Here is a 14,431-nt window from a genome sequence, read left to right as displayed (position 1 = left end):
GTGATGGATGGAAAAAAAAATTGTTTCTGTAATTTAGAAAACAGGTTAATATCGGGGTGTCATCAAATATATTTTGCTTTGAAACTCACAAAGAGAAACCATATAACGTTTGTAAAGCATACCAGATTCATGTAAATTAACCAATTTGGAATTGCATGTCATACCTCTATGCCTTTTAGCAACTGCTGACTGGACATCCCGATCGGGACAGGAACTGTACTGCTATTGACTGTGGGGCACTTGGCAAGTGGCTTAAGCTCTCAAGCAAGCACTCCAATTAAATGGTTGATCAGGAACCCCCGGCTTGGCAAGTGATAGCAATCACCGAACCATCATATTAAACACACCTCCCGGAGACACCCAAAATATCAAATATGTCCGAATTGGACAAATGAACGCTTCTTTTTTCACAGTCAGGACTGTGACTAAGTTCAATTATGGAGCTTAAATTTGGTAATTCGCTTCCATTTAAGAGATTTTCGAGGTTATGGCATGTGCAGAAATGAAATAAAGCCACAAATGCTAGTGTCTCTTGGCGTTTATAAGTATTGCAACGTATCCAGCGATTTGTACGTATGATGAACAGGCATTTGATAATATGAGTGAGGAAAGTGAAAAAAAAACTATATCGTTAACAAATCATTGTGGCCTGTTCCAAGTTGAGGCATGGTTGAGCAGGCTGAACAAAATGGTGAATTAAGTCCCCAGCGAGGTAACTGAGGACGTCTTAAGATGTCAGTGAGGTGGCCAAGGATGTGCCTGATAAAGGATATAATTAAATAAGGCAGCTAATTATCTTTAAAAGGGTGTTTTAATTAACCCAAACATCCAATTTTCACTCATGCACTTCCTTGGAGTTCCCTTCGTATGAATGCAAAGTTTCAGGCTCTGAGGTTTCATGGTTTTGGAGTTATGGAGGACACATGGACAGACACACACACACACACACACACACACACACACACACACACACACACGACATTTATTGGTCACAGATGAGGGTTCCAAGGCTTCCCGACTAAAATGCCCAAGGCCGTGAAGACCAATGAAAATTTGGTCCAATGGATCAATGGGACAACAGGCCCCTGGGTCTCCATAAAACGACCTCTGCGATGCTCAGGAAAACTTTCTCTTACTTTTTGCAGACCACTCAATATTGCGCCCTGCTGTTCTGCGTCACAAACCGCATCGTTCACGCCTGGTCTGGAATTGATTGATATCCAGTGCAGATTCTGCCCTGAACAATTTTTATTAGTTACCCCCATTAACCCTCCCGATCCTAATTCCCTCTTTAATACTTGCAGGTAACTGTGTTTCCCCTCCGTTCATTATGTGTCCAACTGTTGCCCCTAAAGTCAGTTCACTGTCTTTTTGGTTCGTGGGCGCCAGCAGTGACCACTATTGGTTCGTGAGCGCCAGCAGTGACCACTATTGGTTCGTGAGCGCCAGCAGTGACCACTATTGGTTGGTGGGCGCCAGCAGTGACCACTATTGGTTCGCGGGCACCAACAGTGACCACTATTGGTTCGCGGCCACCAACAGTGACCACTATTGGTTCGCGGACACCACAGTGACCACTATTGGTTCGCGGGCACCAACAGTGACCACTATTGGTTCGCAGGCACCAACAGTGACCACTATTGGTCCGCGGACACCACAGTGACCACTATTGGTTCGCGGGCACCAGCAGTGACCACTATTTTCGTTGTCTCTGTCTGTCTGTCTGTCTGTCTGTCTGTCTGTCTGTGACTCTCCAGAGCATAGCTCCATGACGTTTGATGCGATCTTGATGAAACTTGGTCACAAGCTAGATATCATGGTCTAGTTGTGTCTTTTTGTATGAGGGGCGACCCACGCCCCTTGTGGGCGGAGCCACGCCCACTTGAACGTTTTTTTTTCCCTCTCGATTTTTTTTCTCGCCATTTCATTTCCTAGAAGCTGTGTGTAATGTCCATAAGTACAATATAAAAAAAAATCCGATTTGATTTGGTCAATTTGGACGGAAGAGATAGGTTTTTAGGGTAGGGCTTCCTCAAAAGCTTTCACTAACTCAATTGTACCTATCGTGGCATTGTTCAATAATGCCCGCGCACCATCGTCGCCTCCCGGCTAGTTACCTTCCTTCGTCATTTCGCTCTTCCACGAGCCTCCATCGCGTCTCAAAAAATAAAAAAAAAATAAAAAAAAAAAAAATTACGCACACATCCAGGCTCACAATTTTAATCTGAGTTTACAATCCCTGACGGAGTAAGTCGCACCGGTGGTGTAGTAATTTGCAGGCACAATGGTCTTGCTGTGCAGTGTGCGAATTAGTTTTTTTTTTCTTTTTCTATCGATATGCTTTCATATTTTTGAGTAACAAATGGTATTTTAGTCATGGTTATTTTGAATAATACATTCATGAAAGTGCTAAGTACTGGCTCGTCGGTTTGTCTGATCGTGCGTCTCAATGTTTTTTTTTGTTCTGTGTTGAGATTGATCAGCTCGGTCGATACTTTTTCCGCCTCACCTTCAAGAGGGGAAAATCGACGAGAATAGAAATAGGTAAATAAAAGGCGTTATCGATGTAAGTAAAGGACAACGATTTAAAAAAAAAGAAATTTTTTTAATAAAAAGAAAATAACAAGCGTCTTCGACGTCGTCGGTGCAGACGCAGTGAAGGAAAACGGTCGGGGCCTATCCATGGCAGAATTAATAGAAGACGCTGGTGCTGCAAGAGAAGTTGATAGGGAAACGGAAAATGCTGAAAGCCAAAGTCTTTCACAGCTTTTCGATCTGGGATGGAGGATGCAACGGGATCTGGAGGAGGCCGAGTACAGCGACGAAGAGCAAACAAAAAAGGCGATCGAGATGCTGGAGAAAGCGAGTGCGATGGTGAACGAGCTGCAGATATTCAGGTAATGCTCGTGTTTAGCCATGTCGTGCTCGTCTCGAGCCTCCTTTGTTTCGTTCTTCCGGGAGGCGCTGCATCGCGGAGCACGTTGTTTCGGTTACAATGTGGATTTATTGACGTGGTCGACGAGACGTTCGGATACCGGAGTCTTTAATCCACCACGACGGTGAATTCCCAAGATCCAGAATTCCCGGCCGGAAATGACGACAAGGAGAGCTAAAACATGTTAACCGATTAAAGCGAAATATTAAAAAAAACAAAAAACATACCAGTTGATCGTCCCCGCCCGCTCCCCTTTTTTTTAATTTTAACTTCATTTTAAATTATTTGTTATTTTGTAAAACATCCCAAAATAATTGTACTCGTGTCCGAAGGATCTCTGCTGTGAAGCGTCTGCCGCCGCTTAAAAAGTAGTCCCGTTGGGGACTGGCAGTTACTTCCCCAACATGTGGGTTGCCATGCTGTCCTGATGCAAACTAAACCAAAAAAAAAACTCCAATACAACAACAAGAAGAAAAACAAAACAACAGCAAACTAGAAACAAACAAAACATGGTGAGTTCGAGAGGTTCTTCTTCTTCATTTCTGACGGACGGATTTATAACTTCCGAGCCTCTGCGTCGAGAGCTGCACTGCTTTATGTTCATTGCCTGTGATGTTAGCTAATGACGTCATTTCTGACGTCATGTTAGCTGTCACATGGCAGTTCAATGTTCTGTTGGTGTAATGAGTGGAAGCAGGAAATGAGAACCGAAGTGGACGTGGGAGGAACGTGACACATGCGGTTGTTTTTCAACTTCCCCCCCCCCTTTTTTTTTTTTTTCTTCTTTCTTTCAATTTTAGAGGACCCATGGTAGTATGTAATCATTTTGGTAACTGTACGATGTGTCATGTGACTAATTTGATGGCACACAAAAGTGGCAAATCGGAGATGATGTCACTCGATTGTTGGCAACAAGCTTAAACCAATATGGTGTTGTCCAGTCTTGGTGTCCTCTGCTTGTTAAGCCAAACCTGAAACTGATACAATGTTATTCACTCTTTTACTCGAGTTTAATGGAAGGAGCTGGAATTAAGTAGAGCCTGGTGTTGACTTCGTGGTTCAGGTGGTGGCTTGGGATCCTAGGTTCCTGAGTTCGAGTCCTGTTACCACTGAATTAACACCATCTTTCCGAGATCAACAAAATGAGTACCGGTGTACTGGTCCTGGTGTATGCCCCGGTTAGAATAGATGTACCATATCCCTGTGTGTTGTAAGTGACAACCAGGGTTGGCGTCAGGAAGGACATCCGGCCATAAAACATTGCTTGAAGAAGGGAACCATGATTGCATGGAGCCCGCAAAAAGCTAACCACTGCTCAGCAGGGAAAAATGGCTGTAAATCGGCTGAGCTGTAACAAAGTATTCCCAACCTTCGAAGCTTTGCAGCTTTGAAAGTTTCCCGTGGTGACAAAGGACCAAACGACCCGTTTCCTCTCTGCTCCGGATAATAAAGCTTCTGGGTAATTCCAGCGCAACGGACGTAACATTGAGACAAAAATTGCATCACTAATGTTGAAATTTTGAAAAGGTTGGCCATATTACAGAGAGTTTCTTTATTACATATTGTAATTAGTCTCTATGGCTTTCTGATATTGGTACAAACCCCACTGTGTAGTCTACTACTAAAGCAAAAATCAACATTTAAGAGGCGTAACGGACGTAACATCGAAATGGACACAACTAAAATTGGCCATAGCACAATTCTTAAATCCTACGAAATAACGAATTTGTAGTATACCTTTCATTCACGGTAAGCAAACTAAGCATTAGTAGCATACTTTCTATATTCCAACGATACGATCTGTCTGTTGTTTGTTAAAATATTTTGAAAAGTTCACTGTAACGGACGTAACTTGGCAATGTAACGGACGTAACCCATGCGATCACATATTGGATAGTCAATGCTCGGGCGCATTTTATGATATCGATACAATCTCTTACATACATCAGCGAACATTTGGTTGTCTAACAGCTTGTATAAGCCTCATTGCTTGCATATGCCTCGTTGATGTTGATCTATAGGCACAGAGAGAAATGGACAAAATATGTTGATGAGTAGTTACAGCCTGATCCTATATCAGTAATATTCATCAGAGAATACAACTTCGGATTAAAACATTCATCAAATAGCCATATTTTTGACAGAATGACTTACCGTTGGAAGACGTTGAGGCAGTTCTTTCAAGATGGCCGCCAAATCACGTGACATCATCCACGGAGTAAATATCGCATAAATTATGAAAATTCAGACCTAACTAAACACCGTCCAACAGAAATCCTTTTGAAAAATACATTTTCAAATTTTATGCTTCATGTCCATTATTACGTGGAATTACCCTTCTGTATTCAACCAATGGTTATCCGCCGTCGTTCCTCAAAATGTATGAAATCTCCACAGTGGCATACGCTTAGCCACCGTCACACTGGAAAAAATAGACTGCTTTATTTTTTGTGCTTTGGGATGGCTAAGATCTGCCACTTTCCGTTTCCATGCGCGATATGGCGAGCAATACTGATCTTTGTACACGTCTGCGTACGTAAGTTCCATCACAACCGCTGCAGTATAATCCGGTGCACGCTTCGGATGAAAATGAGGCAAAATATGACTTTTTAAAACGAGCAAATTGCGCGGCAAACGTACATTTTGTAATGTGGACAAATTGCACAAACCCGACGAATCATTTTCATGATTTAAGCTTCGTTTTTAAAGATGGTTTTCATCTGTTTGCAAATTCGGACGGGAACTAAAGCCATGAAGACGTAGTGTGCAGGAGGAGTTATTGGTGACGCTCGCTCGGCGATGTTTTCTCCGATTTGGATCAGGGAGCGCTGTCCATCCCACAAATGTAAATTTGTGCATTAAATGTTTACTGTAGATCAATTATACAAAGATCGCATAGCCAATCGTTTGAATATGTACCAAGTTTGTAGTTTTTATATAATATATTTTTTAATTTTGCCATACATTTATTCCATATTTGTTTACAACTGTGGATTGTATTTTTAATTGACTTGGTGAGTGTATATGACCAACATCACATTTGTTTGTGGGTAGAAAACTGACATGTCTGGTGCATGACTCGTGTAATTTGTTTGGTGGGGAGGTAAAAAAACTGGCATGCTGGAAACATCATTTGTCAGGGACTAAAAATCAGCGGCCATTTTGAAGAAATGACAAATAAATAAAAAGGGCCTCCTTCCTTTTAAAAAAATTAATAAATCCAGACGATCAACTGGTACTTTTTTTTTTTTTTTCTTTTTAACTGCTTGCTGATGTTATATCCAAGGTGGTGACATGTTACAAGAGGAAACCATGACAGTTGATACTCCCAATCTGCTGAAGACTTTCTATGAATGGACAGGCTATGCTTGTTTGCGTTTGGATCATGTGATTGGCTATTTTAATTAAAGGTCAGAGGTAAGGGTATGATTGAAGGGAAATTGTGATGATGACGTGAAACGATAGTCAGAAAAGGGTTAATTACATGAGGCTCCATACACAAGGAAATTAGAAGCAGGAGGACAACTGGCCCATTTTGCCTGTGTCACATCAACACCAGACCAATTTATATAAATAAATAGAAAAATGCAAAAAAAAGTGCTTTATTTATTTATTTTCCCGGGGTGGAGTGGGCAAAGGCGGTTCTTGGGTGAGAAACGCACATCAACCACACACCACCCCTTGATGAGACCCCTACAGACAACACTCCATGCAGAGTAAAGTGTTGTGTCTGTCGGGGTCACTCGCACAACATTCCAACAGAGACACTCTAAAGGACATTTTGTTGGTGCGGGTGAGCTGTGGAAGACAAAATTAGGTGGTGTAAAAATTGTGGGTTTTTTTTTCAGAATGGAGTAAAGATGACTGGTTGGGTTGTGTGTGTATGTGTGTTCTCCATCCGTAGCTCAAATGAAGATCTCAATGAAGTGGCCACTGTGGATCTAAAGTTCATCTTTCTGCCTGCTTTGCTTGCTGCTCTTGTACAGCATCTCTCCTATTTACCAGACAGCCGACTAAATCTGGTAACGGCACCAGTACCGATCATTGTCCAACTGTTTTGTATCTGTCCTTCAAACTGTGTACCATGTCATTTGATTTGGCAGGCAGTTAGATGCAGGGCTATAGACTGAGATTACAAAAGCCATTCTTATTTTCCAGACCGCAGGGTGTAGAAATGGGGCACTGCAGTAATTCATGGCATTTTATATTTCTATCATGCCATGGTATCTGGCATCCTTGGGATACTGGTTAGTACAAGGCGATCCAAGAAGCACCATTTGTCGTGGATCTCTTAACCTGTGGCATCTGAGGGAGAGGTTAAACATCTTTTGATATGCCTCTTTGAGGAGCTCTGATTTTGTTTTTGTTTTTGCAGTAATAGTATTGTTATGGCCCGGGGTTTGAGGTTCGCCATGAGGGGAATGCCCAGTCCAGAGGCCACCAGCTTCCGGCAGGTTGCTAACCGGCCATTGGGAGCTAAGCGGTTGCTGACGATTAGGAGATAATTCCGCAGTCCGGCAGGTTGCTAAGCAACCGCAAACGTCAATTAACCTTGTCAACTCCAACAGGGTTATCTGTCAGACTTGGTTGACCTGAGGAGGTGACTAAATAAACCGAGAGGAGATCTGTGGAAGGGAGAGAGATGGGGTGGGGAACACGGGATGTACAAGATGGATATTACAGGGACTTTCAGGAAGGAAAGCAGGGAATTTGAAGGTGGGATTGGGGTAGAAAAGATCGTAGTTTTGGATGGGGAAAGATAGGAGATGGTGGTGAACACCTGTTTTGAAGACCTGGAGGGGAGAGTGGGATTGAAGAGTGTGAAGGAGTTGTTTTTTTTTTTTGTATGCATTGTCGAGGCTCGTATGAGAGCTAACGCACAAAGGAGTTTGTTCCAAAGGTGGGTAAAGAGAGGAATTGAAAGAGTGAAGGTGAGCAGTGATTCTTGATTTTGGTAGTTTTACCAGAAGGGGGATGCTGGTGGACCTTGTGTCCTGCTGAAATATGGGGGGAGGGGAACATATCTCAGACAGAGCAGTGGGGGGCAAAGCCAGAGAAGAGATGGTAGAAGACAGAAAGACCACCGTCCTGCCTGCAGTGAGAGAGTGAGACTCTGCCTCATTGCGGGAGATGCCAATGATTCTAAATGCCTTGGTTTCCACAGCATGAAGCTGAGAAAGGTGAGAGGTGGGAGCACCAGCCCAGAGGGGAGAGCAATACTCCATCAGGCTGTGGACGAAAGTTTATGTGGTCAGGAGGTCAAGGACAAAGCCAAGCAAGGATTTTGCACGACAGAGGATTCCCAGTCAGCGACTGGCTTTGGAGACCAGCTTGGAAATGTAGTTTTTCCAGGAATGATCATGGCAGATAGTGAGACCCAGATGCTTTAATGAAAGGACTTCTTCCAGAGGATTGTTGAGAAAGTAGATGGGGGAGGGGGGGTTCCAGACGGTCCTTTCGTAGAGATGGAGTGTGTGTGAGATGTGTCAGGGTTGAAAGACATGTTTCACGTGTTGGAACAGCTTTGAATTTTTATCCAGATCTGTGGAGTAAAGAAGCTGTTGCTTGCTGATCTGAGGGATGACAGATGGTACAGCAGAGGGTAGAGTCATCAGCAAAGAGATAGAGGATTTTCCAGAGAGTGGAGAGATCATTGATGAAAATCAGAAAAAGAACAGGGCCCAGAACACTGCCTTTAGGACCTCTAGCCTGGACAGGAAGAAGGGATGAAAGAATTCCATTAAAGGCTACACATTGGCTGTGATGGGAGGAAGTCTGCGAGCCATAAGTGGAGATGTCCTTGGATACCATAGGAAGAGAGTTTGGTGAGCAGGGCAGGGTGCCAGACCATGTCAAAAGCACGTGATATGGCTCTGATTTCATGTCTGGCATTGGGGACCTCCATCCATTATTTGAAGAGCAAAAGCAGCATATCCAGGGCAGAGTGACCTGGTTTGAATCCAAATTGATGATCGGAAATCAAGCCATTGGAGAAGAGGAAGGATTTAATGTCTGAAGCGATGATGGATTCCATTATCTTGCTGATGATTGGGAGACGGCTGATTGGTCTGTAGTTGCAAGGATCTGTTTGCACCTTTTTTGCAGGGCAGTAATGTTTGCTGATTTCCAAGCAGATGTCAGATGACCTTGAGCAAATGAGAGGGTGAGCAAGAGCAGCAGAGCAGGTTTTTAGGACACGTGGGCTGATGCCTTCTGGAACAGTTGCGGAATCTGAGTTGAGGTTTGACAGCAAGCTGTCCACCTTGTCAGAAGAAAAGGACACAGAGTCCAGGGACAGCTGGGTGCGACTGGGTAAGATGGGGACAGAAAGCGATGGGTTTGGGACACAAGATTTAGAAGGAAACACTGGGTTTAGGCATTCAGCCTTTTCACGTGTAGTGTCAGCTGTGCGGCCATATGAGGTAAGTGAGGGGATGAAGGGGGAACATGCACCAGAAACAGACTTGATTGGATGCTTCCACGATCTGGAGGAAGGAGAGAGGTTTGAGAGTTCAGACTTGAGATTATGAATATGTTGTTATCTGGCTCTCCTGAGGTGTGGATACACACTTGTTACGAGCTTTCTGGAAGGAACTGAGATTGTCTTCAGGTGGATTAGCCTTCCATGAGCTGAACGCAAGTTGTTTCAAGATGATTGCCTCGCTACAAGCTTCAGTGAACCATGGGCGGGAGGAAGGGTAGGACAACTGAAGACAAGATGGGTCAAATATGTGCATGAGAGAGAGCAAGTTTCCATGAAATAATTATTGTTGACGTCAGAGGAAGTAGAGATGGGAGATGAGTCTAGAAGTTTGATGGCTGCTTCAACTCTCTGCCAGTAGGCCTGAGTGAAATGCCAGAATCAACAGCGCTGAGATGGCTCTCTAAAAACAGCCAGAGAGATGTCAACTTTGACAAGCATGTGGTCAGATGAACCGATTGGAGCGGAGGAAGAACAGATATTTTCCGGAGAATTGGTCAAAATCAGATCCAGAAGAGATGGAGTACCATTGGTTGAGATCCGGGTCGGGAAGTTGACCGATTGAGTCAGTCCCATTGAGTCGCAGAAAGATTTTGCTGAAGTGCCATGGCAGATGAGAGAGGTACCCACACCTAGCCAACTGGCATGATGACAATTGAAGTCATCACATATGAGGAAGAGCGAGTTGGGATGAGAAGATAGAAGTCGGTCCATGTTTTCGCAGAGTGAGATGTAAATGGAGTTTTCACTGTTTGGTGGACGGTATAAAACACATGTAAACATGAGGTGGGAGTGGAGGGGAAGCGGTAGCCAGAGGTATTCCTGGGGGTGTGGGCGATAGAGAACAGTGCATGGTGAGTGAGGAATAGTCTTTGATGAAGAGAGCAACTCTGCCTCCAAGATGAAGCTCAGGTCTGTCATACCGGAGGAGGGAGTAACCACTGAGAATATTAGGGAGTCAGAGACGTCTTGAAGGAGGAAATCTTCTGTTAAGCAGATTGTCTGGTTTGCCAGTGGTGACCTGGGTGTAAAGATCTATCAGGTTTGAGGGAAGGCCCTGGATGTTGGAGGTCCACACTGTTAAGGAAGAGGGGAGGGGGAGGGTAGGACGAGGGAGGAGTGGGGGGGGAGGTAAGCAGAGTTATTGAAAGTGTGAGGGATTGTAGAATAGCTAGGGGAGAGGGCTGGATGAGGAGGAGAAAAGGCTTGGTGCTGATGGGTTAAGGTACAGTGGGGAGTAATAAGAGAGAGGGTAGTTGAATATTGGAGGAGCTGGAGTGATGAGGTGGAAGAGAGAGGGAGGGGGAAGGAGGGACCTTTGTGGATGTGAGGGGGGGCAACTTTGAGAAGGGAGGTGAGGGGTGAGAGTTGAGGGGGGGGGAAGAGTGTGAAGCTTTGAGAGGGAGAGGAGACTATGTTAGCAGGCATGGCCAAGGTGTAGGAGGGCAATGGCAGAGGTAGGGAGAGAGGGGAAGAACGAGACTTGGTGGAGGTATGGTGAAGAAGAAGGGAGCGGGTAGGGGGAGGTACAAGCTTTGAGGGGTTGGGAAGAAAGGGGAGGTGTGCTTCGAGGAAAGAGCATGTTTTTGGTGATGAGTGTACTGATTGAGGGAGTGAGATATCTGTTAGGTTAGAATGGAGCTCACAGATGTTCAGACGCCACACACTTTGGGACAACAGAGAAGGAGCTGATACTGAAGCACTGAAGTTGGAAACAAAGGACAATTGATGGAACATGAACATGCATTGAAAATTGGGATTTTTATAATTTTTAAGTCAGAGATGCAATTAAATATACTTACGTGAGGGATGCAATAAAGGGGAATTAAGAGCATGGAGAAAAGAAATGTAACAGTGCGATGTTTTAGACACGGGATGGAGGAAAGGTCAAATTGAAAACAGTCTTTTAAATAAGAAGCAGAGTAGTGAATTATTATACAATACCGGGAATCACACGTGTGAAAGAGGAAGTTATAACATTTTAAAGAGACTGTTTTTTAATTTTTTTGATAAAGATTACATAAGATTAGGTAAAGGAAGGGTTGAAGAAAAATCGTGTTGGTGTTGGTGAATTTGGATCGACAAACACAGAAGGAATCTGATAGTTTGACAAAAGTTACAGGAAGAAGAAGAGGGGGTAGAGAAATGTTACAGGAGGTGTAACGTGAGAGGTTAAAAGAATAAAGATTTTTTTTTTTAAAGATTATGTAAAGGAAAGGTTGAAGAAAACTAGCTCAAATGAGCTAAGATCCTCGTCCTCTTAATGATGACGTCATAAAAACGAATATGACGTCATTGTGATGTATCAAGTTTGTGATAAATTATCTGTGCTCATGCCCGGCTTGATTCCCGCAAACAAATTTCAAACAGCTTGTCTAGTTTCGGAGATAATGGTATAGGCGATTTCAATTAGCGGCGATATTATGACGTCAACTTTTTTTCTTGGAAGAATTTCCAAAATCGGAGATGGTTACTGCCTGCGCGTGGGCTTTCTGCATATACATGGCAAGTTTCACGAAGATCCGATGAAAACTCTGTGTTGTGAAACAAAAAATGTCAAAAAATAGGAATGACGTCATAGTGATGTATCATATGTGCGGTAATTCATCTCTGCTTATGCCCTGTTCGATTCCCGCAAACAGAATTCAAAAATCTTGCCTAGTTTCGGAGATAATTTTTTAGGCGATTTCCATTAGCGGAGATATTTTGACGTCATAACTTTTTTCTTGGAGGAATTTTCAAAATCGGAGATGGTTACTGTCTGCGCAGGGTATTTTTTACATATATATGCCAAGTTTCAGGAAGTTTCAATGAAAACTGTAGACTGTGAAAGAAGAAAGTCTACAAGAAGAAGATGAATAACAACAACGTGAGTAAGACTTCGCGATCCTCCATGAGGATCTAAAAATTGTGAAGGTGGATGGTGAATGTGGGTTGGCAAAAGTAGTATATGGTAGATTGGCAGGAGGAAGAAGAGTTGGTCCAGGAAGTCACGTGGGGTACAACATGAGGTAAGAGGTTTTTTTCATTTATTTTAAGAATGAAACTATATTTGAGTGGGATTGAAGGAGGGTGGAGGGAAAAGTGGAGAAAATATAAAGTGATGGCAATGAGAAAATATAATAAATACGATCACGCACACAAATGGTAAGAAGGGTTGGTCTCAAGGAAACCCCTATATGAAAATACGACAAAAAACTCCACAATTAGCACAAGTTTTAACACAAGACCAAACGAGAAACACAGTAAACACAGAGATAACAAAATGACAGTAAAAGCATGACAAAAACGACTGGAAAACTTATCTTTGAGAAAGTTGGCAGAGACCCTGAAGCAGAACCGCCACTGTCACTCAAGAACCGGAACCGGCATTTATACAAGGAAAAACAAAAAGAACAAACAGCACAATCAATCGATCAAAGTACAACAATACAGCAACTAGAAAACGAAGCATCGCATAAATACCTTGGAATAGACGAAGGTCCCCAGGTAGAACACAAAAAAATGCGTGAAATAATCAGCAAAGAGTACCAACACAGAATAAGACTAATTCTGAAGTCGTCCCTCTCTCCAAGAAACAAAACCAAAACGATAAACCAACTTGCAGTTCTGGTATTCCAATATAGCTGTGCAATTCTAAACTGGACACAATTGGAGATAACAATTTAGACACCAAAAAAACAAAGAAACTTTTAACTATTCACAAAATATTCCATAAAAAGCAATGCATACCAAGGTTTTACTTACCGAGACGAGGAGGAGTTGGTGTGATGGAGCTTAACCAAGTGCACAGAACATCGTGTGTGGGACTCGCAGAATATGTGAAAATCTCAACAGACCATCAGATGACGTTTGTACATGGGCAAGAAAACAACAGAGCAGAAAACAGACCCTTAATCCATTTCTTAACAAACTTCCAAAAACAGGTGCAAATGATGGATATGACCCAGGAAAACGAAACAGAAACAAATACAGCCCCAATGATGGCAAAAAAAAAGCAAAGGGGCAATATCTCCAGGTGCTCACCTGGTAGCGGCTGGATAAGATGACCAGGGAACCACTGGTCGGCATGGATGAGTCACAAAATATATAACGGAGAAGAAAGTAAATACCTATGGATTTATTTTTGTTAATGCTGTGAAGAAAATTTGGTACATCATGGGTGATGAAGGCTGTGGTCAAATTTCATCGAAATTGTGAGTGTGGTTTTGGAGAAGCAAGCAAATGCATATTTTTGGGGAACCCCCCTCCCCCAATAGAACCCCTTGGACCCCAATATTTTTTTAAATGTCATGAACAAACCTTAGTACATCATGGGTGATGAAGGTGGTGGTCGTTTCATCGGAAATGTGTGTGTAGTTTCTGAGAAGAAAGTAAATACCTCTTTTGGGGGGCAACCCCAATTTTAGACCCTGATATTTTAATTTTAGTTAATTTTAATATTTTTATGCCATGAATAAACATTGATACATACACGGATAGTGGTAATGAACATTGTGGTAAAGTTTCATTAAAATCGTATGTGTAGTTTCAGAGAAGAAGTTGCAAGTATTTGTGGATGGATTGACGGACGGACGGACGGGTGACACGAACTACGTTCCAGGTGAGCCAAAAAATGAAATATCAGCAGATATGCTCTGACAAATGGAAGAATGACAAAAGAGCAGGAAGATTTAAAAAGAGCTTGATAGGATAGGGATTGACAAGGAAGGCTCTTTGGAATGGCTTAGAAGAGGTCAAATTAGTTGGGATGGAAAACAAGTCATCATAAATGCTCAAGACCAAGGGCACTACACCAATGCCTTTAAGAAAATTGCGAGATTGAGCCAATCGGCCAAATGCAGGTTTTGTGGGGTAGAAACAGAAAGTATCAGTCCAGAATGCAGTGTTCTCTATCCATAGGGCTCACTTGGGCGGCCGCCTAAGTCAATTTCTGGCCGCCCAACTGCTTTTAAATTTTTTTTAAAAGATTAAAAAAAAGATTTTAAATATTTATGGTGAAGTACATACATGCT

At 42.9% G+C, this 14,431-nt stretch overlaps 1 protein-coding gene across 1 annotated transcript in view; it reads left to right on the top strand.

Moving 5' to 3' along the window:
• The first annotated feature begins 2,464 nt into the window (after positions 1-2,464).
• The window catches only part of IGBP1 (immunoglobulin binding protein 1), a 36,871-nt gene continuing 24,904 nt past the window's right edge, over positions 2,465-14,431 (top strand). The window contains exons 1-2 of the mRNA XM_085896815.1: positions 2,465-2,897; positions 6,840-6,957. Coding sequence (XP_085752941.1) covers positions 2,683-2,897; positions 6,840-6,957 — 333 coding nt within the window. The 5' untranslated portion in view covers positions 2,465-2,682. The remainder of the gene's footprint in view (positions 2,898-6,839; positions 6,958-14,431) is intronic.

This window comes from Eptatretus burgeri, chromosome 10 (genome assembly GCF_056783735.1).
Source record: "Eptatretus burgeri isolate ZD-2024b chromosome 10, Ebu_testis_v1, whole genome shotgun sequence".
In the NCBI taxonomy this organism is placed as follows: domain Eukaryota; kingdom Metazoa; phylum Chordata; class Myxini; order Myxiniformes; family Myxinidae; genus Eptatretus; species Eptatretus burgeri.
This window is presented reverse-complemented; position numbering and strand designations above follow the sequence as displayed.